Source organism: Sus scrofa, chromosome 14 (assembly GCF_054392235.1).
Source record: "Sus scrofa isolate SSC_HxYL_T2T_F1_AM1 chromosome 14, Sscrofa_HxYL_maternal_Yorkshire_Landrace_v2.0, whole genome shotgun sequence".
Lineage (NCBI taxonomy): Eukaryota > Metazoa > Chordata > Mammalia > Artiodactyla > Suidae > Sus > Sus scrofa.
Window position 1 is genome coordinate 101502143 of NC_139396.1, and position 24374 is coordinate 101526516.

The window sequence follows — 24374 nt, forward strand, 5'->3', positions numbered from 1 at the left end:
CTGATTTTGCCAAATGTGGTCCAGACAGCCTCATGCAGGAACTGCTTCACTCATTTGCTGACAGATGATTGCATTGTCGGCACTGCATGGTGGAGGGTAATTGTGTGATGATGACTCCCCTGTAAACCTTGTATCCGAAGGCAAAAGTCCGGGTATAGTTTGAGCAGTGGGGAGGAGGAGAATTGGCTTGCGAGGAAGAGCAGCTGAAGGCCTGTGGCCCATCGACTTCAGTGGAGGTTTGTGAAGGCACATATGGGAGAACCACTGGCTCACTGGGGAGACAGTATGGTCATGAAGCATCACAAAATAATAGTTACAAGATAACATGGTTAGAAAGAACTGTGGATCGATTAGGACTTGGCAAGTGAGGTGGAGCAGGATTTAAGGAGTCAGCAGGTGTGTTGCAACTGCTGGTACTGGTTTAGGCGTTAAGCACGCAGCTGCTAAATTTAGCTTTGCCTGGGTTCAAGTCCCAGCTGGCCATTTACTAGCTCTGTGACCACAGGCAAATTGCTCCAACTCTCTGGGCCTCTGTTTTACATTATCTGCAAAATGACTTAAATAAGTGTAGCCCATGTATGGCTGTTGTGAGGATTGTGAACAAGGTTTAAAAAAAAAAAAAAAAGCTGAGAGGGGTGCCAGGTGTGTGATGGCATCATGTAAATGTTCATTGTGACTTGAGGCAAACTGGCCTTCCTCTGGGCCTTGGGTGGTCTTGAGTCACAGTAATACAGTGTTAGGTTTCAAATAGGACTCTCTGTTGCTTGGCTAATGTCAGCCCTCCATTCAGGTTGGATATTCTTGTTCTAGGAATGGGCTATACTTATCACATTAAGCAGTATAAAGGCAAGCTATGAGCAAGTCTGTTTTAGGCTGGGCAGGTATATCTTGATTCAGAGAATTAAGGCCTAAGACCCCTATATTTCTGAGTGGTTATTTAGCATTTCTAGGCCTTAGCTTTCTCTTGTTAAAACAGGGATCATATGCCAGTTTCTGCAGAGTTATGGTGAGGATAAGAACAATAAAGTGCCTAAATCATATATTTATACATATATATATGTATATATACATATGTGTGTGTATATATATACATGTATATAAAAATAAATATATATGCACATATAGCTATAGTAATAATTATCATATATAGTTATAGTTGTAACCAGATGAATGAAGGTTGCAGGTGAATATTTATCAGGATATATAAGTATCCATTTTTTCAGGCCAGGCAACTTCGGAAGCAAGATCCAGTAAATGATCTATTTACATGTTAAATTTTATTTACTTCTACTTGATCTATTTAAAAGCTACATATATTACAGCAATAAAACTTATGAGCTATTCCATATGTCATGTAGAGCAAAGGTTAAAAGAACCTATTTTCTGTGAAGCACATAGTAATAGACCAGTAGTGGCCGTTCTGATATTGATGGTAACACAAAATACACAAAGTATTTTCTATTTTAACAATATATATTCATTCAAATCCTTCTCCTTCTGAATATGTTAAAACCACCAAGCAAAATAAGATGTAATCTTAACTCTACATATTACAGATGAGAAAATTGAGAACTTAGGGAAAATATATAACTTCACTCCTTTCATTAAACACGTTTATTACCTATTGTGCCCAGCATAGTGCTCTGTTTGAGACAAAAAGAGGACTAAGATGTTATAACTGTCTACAGGGGATTAAAATCTAGGTAGTATTTTTCTAGGTCCCACCAGATATTCTCTAAGTCCTTGGTTCAAAAAATATATACATATATGAATTTCAACATCCTTCTTATTCCCCTAGTGGAGATTCATGATGCACATTAAATGTTCTAAGAAGTCCTAGGAAAGTTCACAATTTAACTTTGCACTTCAACAATTATTTGATCACAGAATCTTTTTGCCAAGAAGATAGGTATTCACATTATTTGGGAATTCTGTAGTAGAAGTGGACAGCTATATACACATGTGTGGCCTGTGACAACCTGGTGGCCTGAGCGGACTGAAAATAGAGAGGACAGGGAAGATGGATCTGTCTCTCTGCATTAACCAACAGGTTAAGAAAGCCTCCCACATTTGAGCCAAAGTCATGTAGCCAAATGATGGAAGTAACAGGACCATCCCAGAGCACCTTGAACTAGACTACAGAACTTTTAATAATATAGGACAGACTTTCCATGTTTACTCCTCACATAAACAGAGATGCTCCAAAAAGCATGATTTTTTTAAGGTTTTTGTTCTCTTTGGGAAGTTTAACATTGGGAAGTCTACATATAAAATAAGGAGGTGGAACTTAGTCATTTCTAATTGTAGGCTGGCCTTCCATGAGTCTGTGCTTTAAACATACACACATTCTGCATGGTTCCATTAAGGACCAATGGTCCTCAGGCCAGCAGAGCAGAACATTTCTGCCACAACCCCAATCCACCAGAAAGGCAAAGCTCTTTACAAAGAGACTGAACTCCTTAATAGTGAAATGTATTGATTTAGGCTGGAGGGCATGACAGACTGCATCATAACAGATACCATGGGAAAGAAGTTTCTAGGATAAATTAGATTGCAATATAGAGTTGGAGCCTCAGAGAGCCATAAGGTAATTGGCATCTCCACTTATGAAGGACTTCATCATACCAATGAGTAATTCTGGGTTACTCTAGAACAGAGTTCTGTCCAACAGAAATATGAAGAAGAAATAGACTCACAGACATAGAAAACAAACTTATGGTTACCAAAGGGGATAGTGGGGGAAGAGGAAGGAAATTAATTGGGAGGTTAGGGTTAACCTACATACTACTTTATATAAAATAGGTAAATAACAAGGACCTACTGTATAACACAGGGGATTATACTCAATATCTTGTAATAACCTATAGTGAAAAAGAATCTGAAAAACGATATACATATGTGTGTTTATATATATATATATAACTAAATCACTTTGCTGTACATTTGAAATCAACACAACATTGTAAATTAACTGCCCTTCAATTAAAAAGAGAAATACCAAGAAGAGGTGCATGTGTGAGTACCTTGTAGCCCCATTTGTATAGCAACATTCCCATGCAATGATTCCCCTGTATAGCTTTCACAGAGATCATTAGCATATACTCAAACTAGGATCTCTAACTCCATGGGTTGAATACATATTCTTAGGGGTTCATACGTTTAAGAAAAGCTAAATAGAAGAAGACAGAGTCAGGGAATATTTTAGAGGTACATTTGCTCAGTTAAAACATGAGGATAAAGAGGTGGAGTCATGAATGGCCTCCAAATTCCTGACATGATCAGCTTTGTGATTTAGAGAATGGTTTGATGCAGGTTTCACTAAGAATGTAATGTTGACATTATCTTTAATTAAAATTGGCATTCCAGGACTGCTAACTAGTAAAATATTGACAAAGAATGAGGTCTCACTGTCCTGTCCTAGCCAACAAAGTCTGGGTAATATTTGTCTCACTTTGAAAAGCTTACTTTACTTTTTTGTTGTTGTTTTTGTTTGTTGGGTTGTTTGGTTGAGATTTCTGTTTGTTTTCGGCGGGGGGTGGGGGGAGATGGCCTCACCTGCAGCGTGTGGAAGTTCCTGGGCCAGGGATCAAACCCATGCCACAGCACCAAGCAGGGCTACTGCAGTAACAATGCTGGATTTTTAACCTGCTGTGCTAGCACAGAATGCCCTGAAAAACTTAATTTGCAGCTGCATCATTTGAAATGGTTTTCTCCCATTCTGTAAGTTGTCTATTTGTTTTCTTTTTGGTTTCCTTTGCTGGGCAAAAGCTTGTCCGTTGGATTAGGTCCCACTGGTTTCTTTTTGCTCTTATTTCTGTTGCTTTGGGAGACTGACCTGAGAAAATATTCATAAGGTTGATGTCAGAGAATGTTTTTCCTATGTTCTCTTCCAGGAGTTTGATGGTGTCTTGTCTTATATTTAAGTCTTTCAGCCATTTAGGGTTTATTTTGGTGCATGGTGTGAGGTTGTGTTCTAGTTTCATTGATTTGCATGTAGCTGTCCAGGATTCCAGCAATGCTTGCTGAGTAGACTTTCTTTTTCCCATTTTATGTTCTTCCCTCCTTTGTCAAAGATTAATTGACCATAGGTGCCTGGGTTTATTTCCGGGTTCTCTATTCTGTTTCATTGGTCTGTCTGTCTGTCTGTTTTGGTACCAGTACCACACTGTCTTGATGACTGTGGCTTTGGAATATTGTCTGAAGTCTGGGAGAGTTATGCCCCTTGCTTGGGTTTTGTTCCTCAGAATTGCTCTGGCAGTTCTGGGTCTTTTGTGGTTCCATATAAGTTTTTGGATTGTTGTAGTTCTATGAAAAATGTCCTGGGTAATTGGATAGGGATTGCACTGAATCTGTAGATTGCTTTGGGTAGTATAGCCATTTTTACAATATTAATTTTTTCAACCCAGGAGCATGGAATATCTTTCTATTTCTTTACATCTCCTTTAATTTCCTTGATTAATGTTAAATAGTTCTTGGCATATAAACCCTTTACCTCCTTGGTCAGGTGTAGTCCCAAATATTTGATTTTTTGGGGTGCAATTTTAAAAGGTATTGTATTTTTGTATTCCTTTTCTACTATTTCATTGTTAGTATACAGAAATGTGACTGATTTCTGCATGTTAATCTTATATATCCTGCTACTTTGCTGAATTTGTTGATCAGTTCAAGTAGTTTTTGGGTTGAGGGCTTAATCTCTAGAATATACAAGCAACTTATACAACTCAACAGCAAAAAAGACAACAACCCAATTGAAAAAAATGGGCAAAAGACCTGAAAAGACATTTCTCCAAGGAAGATGTGCAAATGGCCAACAAGCATATGAAACAATGCTCAACATACCTGATTATTAGAGAAATGAAAATCAAAGCTACTATACTACCTCACACCAGTCAGAATGGCCATCATTAATAAGTCCACAAATAACAAATGCTGGAGGGGGTGTGGAGAAAAGGGAACCCTCCTGCACTGTTGGTGGGAAGGTAAGCTGGTACAACCACTATCGAGAACAGTATGGAGGTGCCTTAGGAATCTATACATAGAACCACCATATGACCAGGCAATCCCACTCTTGGGCACATATCCAGACACAACTTTCCTTAAAAAAGACACATGCAACCACATGTTTATTGCAGCACTATTCATAACAGCCAAGACATAGAAACAACCCAAATGTCCATCGACAGATGATTGGATTTGGAAGAAGTGGTGTATATATAGACAATGGAATACTACTCAACCATAAAAAAGAACAAAATAATGCCATTTGCAGCAACATGGATGGAACTAGAGACTCTCATCCTGAGTGAAGGAAGTCAGAAATAGAAAGACAGATACCATATGATATCATTTATATCTGGAATCTAATATAGGATACAAATGAACCTTTCCACAGAAAAGAAAATCATAGACATGCAGAACATACTTGTGGTTGCCAAGGGGGAGGGGGAGGGTGTGGGGTGGATTGGGATCTTGGAGTTAATGGATGCAAACTATTGCCTTTGGAATGGATTAGCAATGAGATCCTGCTGTGTAGCACTGGGAATTATGTCTAGTCAAACTTATGATGGAGCCTGATAATGTGCAAAAATAGAATGCATACATGTATGTGTAACTGGGTCACCATGCTGTGGAGTAGAAAAAAAATTGTATTGGGGAAATAACTATTAAAAAAAATTTAATGTAAAACAACAACAAAAAAATAGAAAACTTAATTGCATGCAGATGTCCTGTACATTCATATCATAAAATTCAAAATACAGGGAAAAAATTTCACTGTAGAACTAGATCTGAAGCCAAATCTTTCCATAATTAATGGTAACTTACATGATTTAGTTTTAGCATAAACAATATTATCTATCACACTGAATTAATATGGTTAGTTTGAATTTTATTGGTTTTATAGTTTAATTTTTAGTTAATCTTTAAATACTTTGCTTTATAGCTGACAGTTTTGAAACTGTTTTAATAGTTAAGTAAGAGCTGTATGCATAAAGATTTCATTCCAGGTTTTATATTTACAGAAAATTTTATTTAACACTTACATAACACCTATTATGCCAGGTACATGTTTTAAGTGTTTTGCAAATATTAACTCACTTAATCCTCATAACAATATTATAAGGAGATTGGCCTCAGAGAAAACCAAACCTAAAACACCTTGCTCTTGGACCTCTGGCCTCCAGAACTGAGAAATTTTTGTCCTTTACCACCTAGATATGGTATTTTGTTACGGCAGCCTTAGCAAACTAATACAGCTAGTCCAAGGCAGTCACATAGAATTGGTGATAAGATATAAGTGGGGATATATCTGTATTTATAAGTTTACTTATATTTATGTCTGTGTTTTAAAATAAAAGTGACTTGTCCAAGGCCATAAGGAAGTTAATAAGAGACTGTGATTAGAAAACCAGCCCTCTGTTCATCTAGTTCTCAATGTTCTTTTCAATCCCAAGATTCTGTGATGGTATGATTCAATTTATGTGATTGTCAATTTATGTGCGGACCCTACAAGAAGTACAATGTGTTGGCTTTGAAATCATAAGCTACATAAAAAATTTCTTATACTTTGAGAGAAGATGCCTGATTGATTTAATTACATTAGGATCAAAAAGCAACAGAAATAAAGTGTGTGTGTGTGTGTGTGTGTGTGTGTCTGCACACACACATGCATGCTTACAAGCAGGCTCTAATGTATGTGTGTATATGTGCATGCATACAACCACACAACATGATTAAATTTATCAGAATCCTCACAGGCTCTTTTTGGAACTGCAACCTCACCTGTACTTTTTTTTTTTTTTCAGTAAAACACATTTTTTTATTTAGAAAAAAAATCCAGCATTACAAAACATCAACATAAAAGAAACTATTTGTAACCATTGTATTAATAACCATTAAATATAGTTTGATATACATTTCCCTTATATTTATTTTTCTAAACATTTACTTGTGGTGACTTTTTTCCTTTTTAAACAAATATAGAACTCCATCATCCATGTTGTGTTTTCACCTATCAATAGCCCTTGAATAACCTCTTATGTCACTTGTACTTTTAATATTTCCCCCCAATAAACACCTGTTTAAAAGTTGTAACAGTAGACAGGAGGTGTGGGAGGCTATGATAACCCTGTCAGAGTAGAACAAGAGATGGCAAATCAGCAAAGGCAGATATCTGGGTTCCTGGCTGGAAGCCAGGGCCAGGACAATCAAATGCCTGAGCCTGGACTCACACAAGGCATCCATAGAGAAAGAGACCTTCACATACAGAAGTGGTGGGCACCAACATGGCACATTTAAGGACCTTCTCCTCTGAACACACCCAAGGCTGCGTTCCCTGCTGCCCTTTCTCAGACCTCAGAAGCATCCTAAGTCCTACTCTGCATGCTGTTGAGTCTAAATAAGTATGTGTTGAATGGATGAATGAATCAAAGGAACTGATTTAACTGGGAACATACTTTAATGTTGATCATAGAAAAAGGAGGTGGCTTTACATACTAGCCCACAGTAGAGAAAGCAATTCAATTACCAACACTAACAGACAATAAACACAGGCTAAAACATGGCAATTTTATGAGACACTTGGCTGCAGCAACTTTGCCTTTCTTTTCTTGCTTTCTCCCTTCCCTTTCTACCCCCTACTGACTATTTGTAAGCACCACAGCATGGTATCCCAGCTTTTTTCCCCCCCTGAATCTCCTCATCACTGTGTGGGCTATGGGAAGCCTACAGTTGGCTGATTAGTCATTTGTTTTTCTTTTTCCTTCCCATACAGTTGAATAACTCATATGGTCTACAGACTTAGGTATTTGGCACTGCAAACACTCCACACACAATGAATGGGAACCTTATTTGTTTAGAACTGGGAAATAAAAGTCGGGAAGAAGTTTAAAGCACTGAAAAGGCCAGAATTTGTCCTGACTCCCTGGTGGTTGAGTAGGTCGGAGAATAAATGTAACCTTAAGATTTCTGGGTCCCTGAAACCAGGGCAAAGGCATTCAGTCCAGGGGATTAGCTATTCTGTTAGTTAACACATGAAAATGCCTTCACAATTTTCCCCCGGCAGGAGGTCAAAGAGGGGTAGGGAAGAGGGATTAGTTGGGAGGAAAAAGAACCATGAGGAAAGAAGGATGCTGATTTTTAGAAGCAAAGAGAGGACAAAGTCAGAGGCATGATGGGATCTGTCTTTTGGATAATGGAGGGTAGGATGGGGCTTTGATCTATATTTAGTCCCCAAAGCTCAGAGCTGCATGGCAACTTTTGTTATGCCGGAGAGACTTGCGTTGGACACCAGAACAAGGGCAAGAGAGGACAGAGGGAGAGAAGAATTACAGGAGAGAGATGAGGGCTCACAAGGAGGGGGCAGCAGTAGGGGGAAGGGAAGAGAGAGCTTCTTCCCTCCTTTGTGAATATACAGACAAGTCCATCAAACCCGTGGCAGGCTGCAGTGATGAGAAAGATACATAATATGATAAAGCTTGGTAGCAGGCATGTGTGATTGAACAGACCAATGAAGAGATAACATTTGAAAGCTTTACTGCTTGGAAAGCTGTTAGCAAGCTGGTGTCCCCTTCATCATGTTTAATTTTACTTTTACTACCCTTCATTTGCTTTGACGGGTTGATGTTGCCATGGTGCGGCTGGAATTCTCATAAAAGTGCTGTTACCCTTTCAAGATGGCCATTTTTTTCTAGGGTTTATACCACATTTTATAGTTATGTCAGAAGGTTTACTTGGTTTATGAATTCTCCAAACTCTAAGATTGCTCTCAAAAACTCCAGGTGGCCTTCCATTCTTGCTGGTTAATTTGTCATCTTTTCACCACAGTCACATCTTCGGGCCATGTCCTGACATAATTAGAAATGCATTTTTTGGTTCATGCAAGTAAACAAAGGGCACACAGAGAAATCAAGTCCACTTTTTTCCTGGGTTATAAGCCCCTGAATATATGTAACTGTCTATATGCTTCTGCATATTGCATTTGATGCATAAAATGGTCATAAATAAAATAACTGTGACCAACTATAAAATCTAATGATTAATATGCAGCCATATAACTTGATGACTCCTTGATTTCCTCTCTTACAATTCGAGGCTGGTAAACTGTGTGAGAGGAAAACATTCTTTACTAAATCCCTACTGAGAACCTCATGCTACAGGTTATGAATAAGCCTTTGAGTAGGTCTTTAACTTCATCCGTTAGTACAGTCTATTCACTTATACAGAGAAATTTTAATTACTCACTAGATCTAAGAATTTTAGAAAGCAGAGGAATTCAAGGCACTATGGACCACCACGTTTGAGAGTTAATCCAAACCAAGAGAGCCAAAAGTAGCATATAATTGCAAGACCAAATGCTAAAATCTGATACATAATTCCAATGAATTGGAATGTGATTTCATGTTAAGATTTAAAATGTGACATCAGAAATGTATTTTTAAAGCCCATCTTTCAGGCATACCCTGGTCAGTAAATATTTAGTCCATTTTTCCACATCGCCTTGCAAGATCTGACATGTGCAAGAGGTTTTGAGAAGTGACAGGCTACCCATCTGTATTAGTTTCTTCTGGTGGCTCTAACCAGTGACCACAAACCTAGAGACTTAAATCTATCATCTTAGGGTTCTGGAGGTCAGAAATCTAAAGTGGGTCTCACTGGGTTAAGGTCACAGTGTAGCAGGAGAGAATTGCCCAGGAGGCTCTAATGTAAAATCTGTCCCCTTGCCTCTTTTAGCATCTACAGGCTGCCTGCCCTCCTTGGCATGTGGCCCCTTTCCTCCAGCTTCAAAGCCAGCAGTGTTGCCTGTCATCTGACTATTCTTCCCGAGTCACCTCTCCCTCTGACTCTGTTCTACTTACCCCTTTCACTTTTAAGGACTCTTATAATTACATTGAGCACATCTAGATAAATCCAGGAAAATCTCTCTGTTTTAAAGTCAGCTGCTTAGCAACCTCAAACTGCCCACCTTGCAACCTTAATTCCTCTTTGCCATGTAATGTTAATGTTTATAGGTTTGTGGATTGGGACTTGGGCATCCTTGGGGTGAGGTGGGCCTTATTCTCCTTATCACACCATCGATGGAAGGTAGCAAGACTCTCACATTAAATTAGAGTTGGACTAAATGACCAGAGGTCAACTTTCTAGCATGGAGTTTAGATGACACTTGAACACGGTGCAAGGAACTGAATCTATCTTTAGCTTCCCCACTGGTAAAATGGACCTGGGAACATTTTATTACCAACAAGCAAGAGTTTCAAAGGCTGTGGAGTATTTAATTGTATATACATTAAGTGCTTATTTAACCTTTCTCTATTTTACATTTTAATAGCTTTGAATTTTTCTATTAAATATAGCACTGCAATATACATCCTTGTAGGGATCTGACTATTTTTTTATGATAATTTCCAAAGTGTAACCACACTAGGTCTAATAGTGTGAACATCTTTGAGGATCTTCATATGTTCAAAGTAGCAGTATAGGTGCAAGTGTACATCCTGGAGGAAAGACAAGATAGGACAAATGAACCTGCTTATGCCCAGGCCTTGGTTCTTGGGGCCTATCATGAAAGGGTTAAAGGTAGACATTTTTATATATCACAGCCAATAAATGCAAAGAAGTCATTTTTATGGTGCCGAACAAAAAAAACTTCTGAAAGAAAAACATTTTGGCGTTATTACATAGAAAAATTGCATAAAATGTCAAAGTTCAGTGAGGTTTCAAAGCCTCCATGATATTCATCATGCAGTAATTTTTTTTTTTGTCATACCCATAACATGTGGAAATTCCTGGATTATGGATTAAACCTGTGCTTCAGCAGTGACCCAAGCCACTGCAGAGACAACACTGGATCCTTAACCTACTGTGCCACAATGGGAATTCCCATGCAGTAATTTTTATGACACACAGCTCCCCATTACAAATTGACGTTAGACTCTAACTTCTGTTGTGAGATATGGTTCATATGTACCAGCATGCATTTGTGCCAGCCTTGTAGATTCAACATATTCATTCAATAAGTATTTACTGAAAGTCAGCTATGAGCAAGGCCCTGTTCTAGACACTTAAGAGGCATTAGTAAACCAAAGCTTCCTGACCTCATGGGGCTTACATTCCCCTGGAAAAGATGTAGCTACTATTAAGTACTAGTGCTCAATGAGGGCATACTTAGATCAAAGCTGATTTGACTCACCCTAACTTGACTCCTAAATAAGGCTGGAGACCCAGCCAAGCCATGTCCAGACTCCTGTCCCCCAAAAACTGTGAAATAATAATTCCGTAGTCTTTTAAGTCACAAAGTTTTGTGGATAACACATTTCTAAGTTATTTTCCACAAGTGTCCATTGTCCCTGCCATCCCTTTTGGCTGAAAGTAATGATATAAACTGCTTAATCTACCCAACATCACCTCTTTTCAGGAAATGCTCATCCTCCATCACTTGTGGTTCTGGGGGGACTAGCAACCATAAAACTCTTTCCCGTGACTGCAGGGGTAGGATGATAAGCCAGGAAGAGCTAATCAGAATCTCTCTCTTATAGATTTAAATATCAGTTTCAGCAGATGACACATACAGGAACATAAAGTATTTTGGTTCTATACCTCAATATGGAGGGGCCTCAGAGAGAGATGGACCTACTTCTGCAAGCCCTGGAGGTGCCTTGGCTGCTTCCCTTCCAGTGGCCTACTTATTCTATTCTTCCTTTCAGTCTCCGAGATGCAATCAGCTGGCCATGTTGACCATAAAGAAATCTAGCAAGGTTTTCATTAGTACTTCTTTTGATGGGCCCAAATAAAAACCACATAACAACAAAGCTCAAGGGAGCTTCAAGTAAACTTCTAAAGTAAATGTCTTGCTTTTTAGGTAAGGAGATTTAGGACCAAAATGGGTAGGTGACTTGCTCAAGGTTGCCACAGGGATTTATTGGTAGATTCAGAATAGTTTTACACACTTAGGTCACATCTGTGTCAACAGCAACTAAAATATGAGTTACTATTATACATTCTGAGAGAAATAATGAAATGGTATAATTTTAAATACTATACAGGAAAAGATTCCATTTCCCAGGAGTAGTGAGGAAGATCATGGATGTGTGGGTAGTAGTGGAAATGAGAAGAAGCACCTGTAACCGATTATTATATTCTTCCTAGAATGATGACCTTGAGCTAAAAACTGGGGAGTGGGCTAATTGGTTACACCCTGGGCTCTAATTATTGTATGAAGATCGGTCAAGCCTTGTAGTAGGTGACTGCTAGGATGACCTCCAGTAACCCCTACCTTCCTGGTATGCACACCCTAGTATAATCTTCTCCCCTTGAGTGGGGACTGAACTGACTTCGTGACTTCCTTCTAACCAATAGGACATGGAAAGGTGATGTCATAACAATTCTATGATTAGGTTACAAAAGATGGAGTTCCCACTGTAGCACAGTGGGTTGAGAACATGACTGCAGCAGCCTGGGTCACTGCAGAGGCTCAGGTGAAATCCCTGGCCCAGGAACTTCTGCATGCCATGCATGTGGCCATTAAAAAAAAAAAAAGATTGTGACCTTGTCATGCTAGTAGATTCTGTCTTATTGGCCTGTTCAAAACAAGCTGCCATATTGGAGAGGCCATGTGGCAAAGAATCGAGGGTAGCCTCCAGCCAACAAGGATCTGAGGCCCTCAATCCAACATCCCTCAAGGCACTGACAACTGACAACAACCAATGAGTAAGCTAAGAAACAGATTCTGCTTTAGTTAAACCTAGATCACAGCATTTGAGAGACCCTCAGATCAATGACCTTGCTAAGCCATATCTAAATTCCTGACCCTCAAAAACTGAGACAGAATAATTCCATATTTTTTAAGCCACTAAGTTTTGGGACACTTTGTTCCATAGCAGTAGATTACTAATACAGTCCATGATGACAATGCAATTTTTTGCTTTTCTGAGACTAAGGCTTTCTTACATGGTTACATAAGAAAGGAAGTTGGACTATGGGTTTTGAACACTGTCAGGCTAATAGCCCCTGTGCAAAGCAGCAGGAAGTGCATTATATCTGTCAGAGCCAACCACTCTATAGAGTAGCTAAGGGTTGTGAAATGGAGAATGGGGATATGCCACCTTTCCATTGCCCACATGCAGAGTTTACCACACTTTCCAAGAAACTTCTGCGAGAAAGCAAAGTAAGAATCAAATGGCACCAGGAAATATAGTTGGTCTCACTGGTGCCCTTAATTGCACATTTTTACTTTGTTTTAGCCAACTGGCAGTAAAACACCATTTTAATTATGTTAGCACTGGAAAAAAAAAAGAGTATCTCGTTTGAGTCTCTTGTTCCAACTTCCTTTCTTAATTGCCTTTTCATTCAAGCCTAAGACTTATGGTGGCAGCCATAGCCCAGTTGAAAAACAATTCATTGTGTCGGTGACTGGGCCTCATAACATAGCACCTTAATGAAACCAAGTTCTGTATTTCCTGACTCTCCAAGATGGATTATGTTCATAGTCCATTATTTGAACAAGGGTATCTGACTTATGGCAAATCTATCTGAAACAGCATTGTAGAACTGTATTTTATCTTTAAGAAATGTATTTTATAAAAGTAAGATATTTACTTCTGTTGCAGGAAGGAATTTAAGCAGAAAAATTTCTCTAATGTTTGTTGAATCATAAGAGAATGATGAGGGGGAACAGAGTGATATATCAACCAACTAACTTAAAAAACTCAGTTGTATTTTTATTTCAGGAAGAAAGGCTGAGCTAAGGGTGCCCTATGGTATTGCATGAAATACTTTTCTTCTTTTTCCAAGTCATGCATATCACCCAGGAATTCACAGGGGTAGCATCTCTGTTCTCTATTACTTAAATTTGCACAAGTATGCGATCAATTCCTCTTTCCTTCCTTCCTCTTTAGGGCTTGTGAAAGGAGAAAAAATTTACAGGCTTTGAGGATGGCAACCTTTGTTTGGAATCAGAGAATCGTAGACTGTGAGAATCAGAGGGGACCTCAGAGATTATCTGGTCTGACCCTCCCATTTTACAAGTTACGTAACCAAGGCCTCTTAGTGAAAGATCCTGTGATTGATGCCTGTTTCGACACCTGGAGCCCTGTGCCAGAGGAGAGCAAGGTCAAGAACCACAAAGATCAAGAAACCATGTGCAGTGGTAAGGAGTCTTAACTTCCTTTTAGTTTATTTTTCCTTCTTCTTTGAAGGAAGCTGGAGTAAGAATAGAGGGCCAGAGTAGCACAGACTATGTCACAGAGCCCTGGTAACTCAGTCTGGCTCACCTGTTCTCTAACTCTGTGACCTTGGCAAAGTCACCCAATTGTTCCTTTTCAGCCTTAGTAAATCTGGAGAAAAACGACAGGACCAGCCTCTTGGGTTGTGGTAATGGATGGCATGAGTGACTGCATGTAAAGCTCTTAGCACAAGGCAAGAGTACATAAAATGTTTGTAATAATTATCCGTTCCTACTAGTATTGTACCATCTTGGCTGTGGAGATCCTTGCCAATAGTAAATCACCTCTTTGGCCCCAGTTCGAGCATACATAAATTGAAGGGGTCTCCATATTACAACTCTCTTGATCTTGAGTCCTGCACTCCTGCTGACCTCTGTTTGAAAGCTACCTCCTCAGCTTTGAATATCCTCTTCCGTCAGCTCCCACCTTGGCTGCCTCTGCACCACTGGACCAGAAGTACCAGTTGACCCTTCTCTGCTTTGCCCTTGGACCTAATACAGTGTCTTTGACTTCTAGGTTCTCATTCCAAATCAACATTTTGCTATTGAATTGGTATTGCTTCTAAAGACAAGGCGAGCTGGATAGGTTCAAGCAGATGCAAAAGAGAAGACTGTCATGAAATAACAGCTGAGGGTAATATACCATAAAGCTCCAAAGGGAGCTCATAATTATTGCCAATAGCTCAGGGAATAGCAGGCCATCAAAGCACAGGAGGCTGCAGGAAAGCTGGTAGATGGAACAAGAAACAAGAATTGGACCAAGACACTGATTGAAGAGCTGGGGTTGAATGGAAAGATGAGTTTTAATGAAGGTGGAGTCTCTAGTGGGAGTTTAGGCCAGGCTTAGTGGTAGAAAGGAATTCACAAATATTTATTAGTTATTTTTAGTTACTTCTCCCTGAGGCAAGAGAAGAAATGGGGCCATAGTTGATATTTTAAAAAGTACTTGTAGTAAGCATAAGGTGCTTTAGTTATGAGCATAACATGTTCTACGGAGTGGCCCTGGGGTGATTTTTCACCCTTCTTTCTTGCCTTCTGCAGAGCTTCCATGACAGGCAAAGGCTTTGGAGAAAACAAAGTGCAGTGCTTTGCTCACTCAAATGGACAGTCCCCTGTTGTCAGGGTCTACATTTTAAATCATTCTGGCCACTCAGCGTGGAACCCAGCAAAAAGCCTTTGTCAGGAAAAGGTCAGATGCAGTTATTAACACAGAGTGACAACTGTACTTCAGAAAACAATTTCCCTCACCAGTCCCTGCAACCTTCACGGAAGTTTTTGCTGACAATCTTTTCATTTCTATACATTGCCAGCAAGTTATTTAACAGCACTTTGTCGTCCATCTTGCTCTCTCAGAAGCATGGACTGCAGTGTAACTTGGAAGAATCAAGGATAGAAAAAACATTTTAATCTCTGACCAGGTCAATTCAATGACACGTCAGTGAACATATTTCCCACCTTGGCTAGCAGGACAGAACCAACTTGGAATCACAACCTTTGAGTTTTAGAGCTGGGACAAGTTCCACCTACCCCCTGAGGAAACTCAGAGGACGCCAGGAATCTTTGATCCTGTGGCCAACATTGTGCTTTATATGGAGTCTATTCTCCATCACTCTTTCTACCTGAGAGCTCAGTTATTAGTGTAAAATTTTGATTTCTGGTGACCTCAGACCAAACCAACCAATGTGTGACCCTAATTCCTCAACAGTTTGTGTTTGGCACCGTCTGATGTTCTTGCCATCATGAGGTTTAATTGTACCTAATCTGAATGGGTAAAGCAATGCATTTCTCCAGATTTTCAGAACTGGGTTAAAATGATTAAAGCTGAGAGAATATTCTGTATTACAAATGGTGGGGAAGCAAGACGGTTAACCCTTCTTGAACCATCTCTGCGTAGGAGAAAGTCAGTAATGCAATATCACAGCCTTCTATGCCTTTGATTTGCATGTCTTGATCAAGCTAAGCAGGGAGTACAGAAGCAGAGCAGCAAAGTGTATTGACGATCTCCCATCTAAATGTGTGTCCCGGTATATCCAAGTGTGAATGTGAGTATGCAAAAATGCATGGAGGCATGCTCACGTTCCCAAGGCCTGTCAAAGCCATGCGGACAAAGGGAGGAAGGAAGACCGAAAGTGTAAGGAGGAATGACATGGTGGCAGTTGGCAGCCAGTATTATTTTGCTTAAGTTCCCAAATCATATAGTGACCATGAATTACCAATTTCTGGTCTAGCTGCTAGTATGAGTCAAATCACTCTTCTCAAACAGAGAGAGGGCCTCTGTGTGCTTCTGCAATGGATCCCTGAACCTGGCCAGCCATATCCCCAAGTAGATTTTATAGAAAGTTCTTTACCCTTTGGAGCCTATGGAAGAAAGAGAATCTGCTCCAGAAATCATGTTGAGACCGAGCAAAGCTGTGACATGTAATAAAATGACGGAGCTCCCTGGGGAAATCTCCACAGGCTTAGCACTAGCTCCACGATTAGTCTTGTCTTCATCCGGGGATGTATGTTGCCCTATCCAGCCTCTTGAAAAGAATAGTATGTGATTTGGATATTATTACTATTGACATGTTGGTGTTTCTGCTTTAACAATTTTTAAAGAAACAAGCAGGAGTTTACAGTGCTGGGTACTTAATAATCCTGGAAGACAGCTGAGGGTGGTTGCATGAATGCATGTGGCATTTTCCCCCAGTCTTCTCTGGGCCAATAAATATACCCCAAGCCTAGCAATTTGCAACCTATCTATACTCAAAAAATAATTGCTGATGAGGTGGATTTTCAATAGATGGGGCTGGAATATCAAATCAAAAGCCCTCCCACCTCTGATTTCCTCCTAAAGATTGAAACTTTTATTGTTCCAATGTTTGTATACAGAGCTGGTATGTTTCACAGCAGTTTGGTGTCAGGGACGATAATTTTCTCCAAGCCTATACAGTAATAAGGCTTGCCCAAAGTGGGATCACCTCTATTTCAGCCATCAGAGTTTAGATATAGACACCAGAGTCAGAGCTCATAGGTTTTAAACCACTTTTTGGGATGTCACTGATCATCACCTCTAATTGGGTACTTACTTACTCTCTAAATGAGTCTGAACCACTTCAGCCCAATAACAGAATTTGTTTTCCTTTCCTCTGCGGAGAGTGCTGAATGACAAAAACACTGAGTTGAGGTAGAACAGTTTACAGCAAGATGCAAAGAAAGATTTTCTTGTTTACAGTATTTTGATGCTATATTAAAATCATTTTTTGACTTTAAAAAAACAAATTTGTTCCTATTTATGAAATTTATATTCTTACTTCTCACACATTAATGACTCTTTGTTTGCTTTTGTTAGGTATCAACCCTGAGAAAGCCACCACTAATTCAATGGCTCCGAGAAAGTATGCAACAGTGGGTGCTACCAAATCTTAAAAAATACTAAATTCTTGCTGCACTACGATTCCTCTGCACTTGAAGATGTTGTCACATGCCATGAAAACTCAAGGCTTCCATCCAAGGCAGTATTTGTTGACACTGGTATATCTTGACATTTGAAGGCAGGTTCACACAAGCATTCATGATCATTCTAACTGCCATTTGCTTGCCAGCATTAATGGAACTTACTTTCTCTCAGACGTTTTGATTAAAGTTGCATGTAATTTATATAGAAATTTATAAAAAATTTTAGAATTGTGAAGATTCAAAGTTTCATGAATAAACACAGTGTATCACTCCATCTATTAGGTATTTTTCACATCTATCAATAAAATTTATTTCTTTCATCTGTCAAATTCTAAAAGTTTTGTTGCTTTTAGAAACTATATTTCTTAAATTCTATTTTTGAATTGATCATTGCCAGCACATACAAATATTACTAATTTTTATGTTTATCTTCTATTTTAAAATCTTGATATTTCTAATACTTTGTAGACTCTCTTGAATTTTTTAATGCTGAAAAAAATTATAAAAACTGTTTTCCTTCCTTCTTTCCAATATTTACACATTTTGTTTCTTTTTCTTCTTTTATTGTATTGATTAGGAACTACAGGAACATGTTAAATGAAAGTATCAATAGCAGGAATCATAAATTTGCTTCTAACTTTAAAGGTTATCTAAAGTTTTACCACAATGAAAGCTATTTTCAGTAGGTTTTTGAGAAATAATATTTTATTAAGGGATGATTTCTTTATTTTGTATTTTGGTAAGCTCATTCCCTATTTTAATATCTGCAATGAATATTAAATTTTATTAAAGTTCCTTTTCTGTGTTTATTACAATGACCACATACCATTCCCTTTACTCTTTTTATCTCATAACTTATATAGAGAGATTTTCAAATATGAAATTATCCTTACTTGGTTTAATATAGATATAAATTTCTTAATATACATATTGATTTTGTTTAATAAATATATGAAAGTATCTATTATCTGTTTAGCTCCTAAATATATTTTAGATATTTAATATATTCATTGGTAATATAGTAGAATATTTCTTCATAATGAATTATGCTTGCATAGTTTTCATAAGTAAATAAGCAGGTAAATCATCTACATCACATGTATTGATCTTATATATAAATATATACCTATGATTTAATATACTTTGGCATTATATACTTAATACAATGTTGATATACAATGAGTAATATTATCTATAGGATGCTTGCATCAATGCAATTTTATTTTCTTGATCTATTCTCATCGGGTTATATTATCTAAATTATTCTAACCTAAGAGAGTGAGCAAGACATTTCCACCTCTTTTATTACCTGAAATGATTTACAAAACACATGGTTGCTTAGGACTGGGGAAATGGAAAAATTGGAGATAATAGTTAATATATAAAGAGTGTTTTGGGGGTGGTGAAAATGTTCTGAAATTGATGGTTGTACAACTTGCAAATATATCAAAAACCACTGGATTGTACTCTTTAAATTTGTAAATTTATGGTATGTGAGTATTCACTCAATAAATCTATCATTTTTTAAAAGAAAAACAAAGAAAACGAACGTGTTTCTTGAAGGATGGCACATTTCCTATAACTATTTTGTTGTAGTTGGGTGAGAAAAAGTTTTAAGAATTGATTCAATTTTTGATGGTTATTAATTTATTTGTCTTCAACTTTTCTTAATTATAGCAATCTGTAACTTCCTAGTCTATTATCTAGTTCATTTATATTTTTAAAATTTATTGTCATAATTCTCATCAAACCTTTAAATGATTGTTTTATTTCCTGAGTATCTAGACTTCAGCTTTCTTTTCCTTTACTACTATCCTTTATTTACTTTTGTCTTTCTCACCTATGGAAACATGGATTTTTCTATTTTATTGATTTTTTAATAAAAAGCTTTAAAGTTTGTGTTTACTGTCATTTATTCTTTATTTTTATTTTCTGCTTCAAACTTTATTTTGTTGTTCATTTCACTTACTTTGATATACACTCATAATTTGTTTTGTCTTTTCTTCTAGAGTTGCAGGATTAACTCTTTCATTTTCAGTGTCTTTTTATTTTAAAATTCCTTTGCATATGGATATAAATTTACCTCTGATAGTTTAGCTGTATCTCACAAGATTTTACATGCAACATTCCTGTTGAGATTCATTTTTTATTTTTTTTTTGTCTTTTTAGGGCCACCCCCACGGCATATGGAGGTTCCCAGGCTAGGAGTCAATCAGAGCTATAGCCACCAACCTATGCCATAGCCAAAGCCATGCCAGATCCAAGCTGCATCTGCAACCTACACCACAGTTTATGGCAAGGCCAGATCCTTTACCCATTGAGTGAAGCCAGGTATCGAACCCACATCCTTGTGGATACTAGTTGGGTTTGTTAACCACTGCCACAATGGGAACTTCCTCCTGTTGAGATTCTAAATTTGTCATAAATTTTTTTTTGTGATTTCTTCCCTAGTTCAGGTCTTAAAGACAAGAATGCTTATTTCAAAACTTATGTTTTTTTCTTCATTTAAAGTGCTAAAAGGAAAAAATATGCAACCTAGAATACTCTATCCAGCAAGAATATCATTTAAAATAGAAGGGGAAATAAAAATTTTTTCCAACAAACAAAAACTTAAAGAATACAGCAACACAAAACCCAGGTTAAAGGAAATATTGAAAGGGCTTCTCTAAACCAAAAAGAAAGGAAGGAAAGGGAAGAAAAAAGAAAAGAAAAAAAAAAAGAAGAAGAAGAGGAAGAACTAGGACTGAGGAAACTGCAATCAGAGAGCAGTCACTCAAATAAGCCAGCATACAGATTTAATCATGAACATGCTTCAAACAAAATAAAATTAAAAAGAAAAAAAATAAAAAAGAGTCATCAAAACCATAAAATGTGGGCAAGGGATGTTAGGAAGTAAATAACCCTTTTTGTTTGTTTGTATGTTTCTCTTCTTAATTTTAATATAGTAATGAAGTGTTTGGACTTACAGGACCATCAGGCTAAAACACACAATTATGGGAAGGGGTTAGCATGCTTAAAAAACAGGGCAACCACAAGCCAAAAGCAAATATTGCATTTGCAAAAAATGGAAAAAAAAATAAACTCAAGCAGATAACAACAGGAGACCATCCAACCAAAAAAAAAAAAAAAAAAAAAAAGAAAGGAAGAATGGAGAACCATAGAATCAACTGGAACACGAGGTTCAAATGGTAATAAATAATCATCTATCAATTATCACCTTAAATGTCAATGGACTGAATGCCCCAATCAAAAGACACAGAGTGACTGAGTGGATAAAAAGGCAAAAACCTTCAATATGCTGCCTACAAGAAACTCACCTTAGGACAAAAGATACATATAGATTGAAAGTGAAAGGGTGGGGAAAAATATTTCACGCCAATAGACAAGACAGAAAAGCAGGAGTCGCAACACTCATATCAGACAAAATAGACTTTAAAACAAAAGACATAAAGAAAGACAAAGAAGGACACTATTTAATGATTAAGGGATCCATCCAAGGAGAGGACATTACTATCGTCAACATATATGCCCCAAATATAGGAGCACCCAGATACATACAACAAATATTAACAGACATAAAGGGAGATACTGATGAGAATACAATCATAGTAGGAGACCTTAATACCCCCCTCACATCAATGGACAGATCCTCTAGACAGAAAACCAATAAAGCAACAGAGATCCTAAAGGAAACAATAGAAAAGTTAGACTTCATTGATATCTTCAGGACACTACATCCAAAAAAAGCAGAATACACATTCTTCTCAAATGCTCATGGAACATTCTCAAGAATCGACCACATATTGGGACACAAAGCGAATCTCAATAAATTTAGGAGCATAGAAATTATCTCAAGTATCTTCTCTCACCACAATGCCATGAAATTAGAAATCAACCATGGGAAAAGCAAAGAGAAAAAACCTACTCCATGGAGACTCAACAACATGCTACTAAAAAACCAATGGGTCAATGAGGAAATCAAGAAGGAAATAAAAACTACCTTGAAACAAATGATAATGAAGACACAACCTCTCAACATCTATGGGATGCTGCGAAAGCAGTGCTCAGAGGGAAATTTATAGCAATACAGGCCTTTCTCAAAAAAGAAGAAAAGTCCCAAATTGACAACTTAACCCTCCACCTAAATGAATTAGAAAAAGAACAAAAAAGTCCTAAAGTCAGCAGAAGGAAGGAAATTATAAAGATCAAAGAAGAAATCAATAAAATAGAGACTCAAAAAACAATAGAGAAAATTAATAAAACCAAGAGCTGGTTCTTTGAAAAGGTGAACAAAATTGACAAACCCCTGGCCAGACTCACTAAAAAGAGGAGAGAAAGAACCCAAATCACCAAAATTAGAAATGAAAAAGGAGAAATCACAACGGATACAGCAGAAATACAAAAAACCATAAGAGAATACTATGAACAACTATATGGCAACAAGTTTGACAATCTGGAAGAAATGGACAATTTTCTAGAATCTTACAGCCTGCCAGAATTGAATCAAGTAGAAACAGACCAACTGAACAGACCGATCACTACAAATGAAATTGAAGAGGTCATAAAATCACTCCCTACAAATAAAAGTCCAGGACCAGATGGCTTCACAGGTGAATTTTATCAAACATATAAAGAGGAATTGGTGCCCATCCTCCTTAAACTCTTTCAAAAGGTTGAAGAAGAAGGAATACTCCCAAAGACATTCTATGATGCCACCATCACCCTCATTCCAAAACCAGAGATACCACCAAAAAAGAAAACTATCGGCCAATATCATTGATGAATATAGATGCAAGAATTCTCAACAAAATCTTAGCCAACCGAATCCAACAACATACCAAAAAAATTATACACCATGACCACATTGGGTTCATCCCAGGTTCACAAGGATGGTTCAACATACGCAAATCAATCAGCATCATACACCACATTAACAAAAAAAAAGTCAAAAATCATATGATCATCTCAATAGACGCAGAAAAAGCATTTGACAAAGTTCAACATCCATTCATGATCAAGACCCTCGCCAAAGTGGGTATAGAGGGAACATTCCTGAATATAATCAAAGCCATTTATGATAAACCCACGGCAAATATAATACTCAATGGGGAAAAACTGAAAGCCTTCTCACTCAAATCTGGAACAAGACAGGGATGCCCACTCTCACCACTGCTCTTCAACATAGTTTTGGAAGTCCTGGCCACAGCAATTAGACAAACAAAAGAAATCAAAGGCATCCATATAGGAAGAGAAGAGATCAAACTGTCACTGTATGCAGATGACATGATACTATACATAGAAAACCCTAAGGACTCAACCCAAAAACTACTTGAACTGATTAATAAATTCAGCAAAGTAGCAGGATATAAGATTAACATTCAGAAGTCAGTTGCATTTCTGTATACCAGCAATGAAACATTAGAAAAGGAATACAAAAATACGATACCTTTTAAAATTCTAACTTTTTATTTCTAACTTTATTTTACTATGGTTAGAAAAGGTAATCACATAATAATTTAATATTATAAGTGAATCTGACTGAATAAAAAAAGCACTCAGTTATAAACAAATGCCATAAAAAATGATGAAGAAGGAGTTCCCGTCATGGCTCAGTGGTTAACTAATCTGACTAGGAACCATGAGGTTGCAGGTTCGATCCCTGGCCTTGCTCAGTGGGTTAAGGATCCGGCCTTGCTGTGGTGTAGGTTGCAGACATGGCTCGGATCCCGTGTTGCTGTGGCTCTGGCATAGGCCAGCAGCTATGGCTCTGATTCAACCCCTAGCCTGGGAATCTCCATGTGCCGTGGGAGCAGCCCAAGAAATGGAAAAAAGACAAAAAAAAGAAAAAAAGATGAAGAAAAGTTAAATACAACAATTTGGAAAAAAGATAAATAAGGAAAACATCACCACAAGAAAACTAGTATAGCTTTGTCAATATCAACAACATATAACAATATGAATAGTATGATTGGAAATATCAAGACTACAGAGAAAAGCAGTATTTTATCAAAACTAAATAAAACCATAAGCTCATATATAACTACAATAACACACATACACAATCATAGTGGAATATTTCAAAAAACTTTCTCAGAAAGTATCAGATATAGAAGACAAAAAAAATTAAGATATAATGAACATTTTGTTGTGTCCTTTAGATTTTTAATTTTGTTATCAATGCCTTTAGTTTTTCTTAAAAAGATACACAATGACACTGAATGACTTTTCTGTTGTATATTTATCACATTTCCAATCTTTTGCTTTTGCAAAGAACATTGTAAGAGGTATATAACACACATTATTTTTTTCATAGATGGTATTTTATTTATTTATGTACTTTTAATGAAGTGTAGTTGATTTACAATGTTGTGTTAGATTCAGGTACAGCAAAGTGATTCAGATTATGTATATATTCCTTTTCAGATTATTTTCCATTATAGGTTATTAGAGGATATTATGTATAATTCCTTGTCCTATACAGTAGGTCCTTATTATCCATTTTATACATAGTAGTGTGCATATTTAATCCCGAATTCCTAATTTATCTCTCCCCCTACTTTCCCTTTTGGTCTCCTTAAGTTTTTCTTTGTGAACCTATTTCTGTTTTGTAAATAAGTTTATTGGTACCTTTTTTTTAGATTCCACATATGAATAATATCATATAATATTTGTCTTTGCCTGTCTTACTTACTTCCTTAGTATGGTAATCTCCAGGTCCATC

General features: G+C 37.4%; 1 protein-coding gene across 1 annotated transcript in view; it reads left to right on the forward strand.

The window, feature by feature from the left end:
• The window catches only part of LOC146396898 (uncharacterized), a 58184-nt gene extending 38620 nt beyond the window's left edge, over window positions 1-19564 (forward strand). The window contains exons 3-4 of the mRNA XM_084997400.1: window positions 13890-14140; window positions 17547-19564. Coding sequence (XP_084853526.1) covers window positions 13890-14140; window positions 17547-17623 — 328 coding nt within the window. The 3' untranslated portion in view covers window positions 17624-19564. The remainder of the gene's footprint in view (window positions 1-13889; window positions 14141-17546) is intronic.
• Window positions 19565-24374: the final 4810 nt, after the last annotated feature.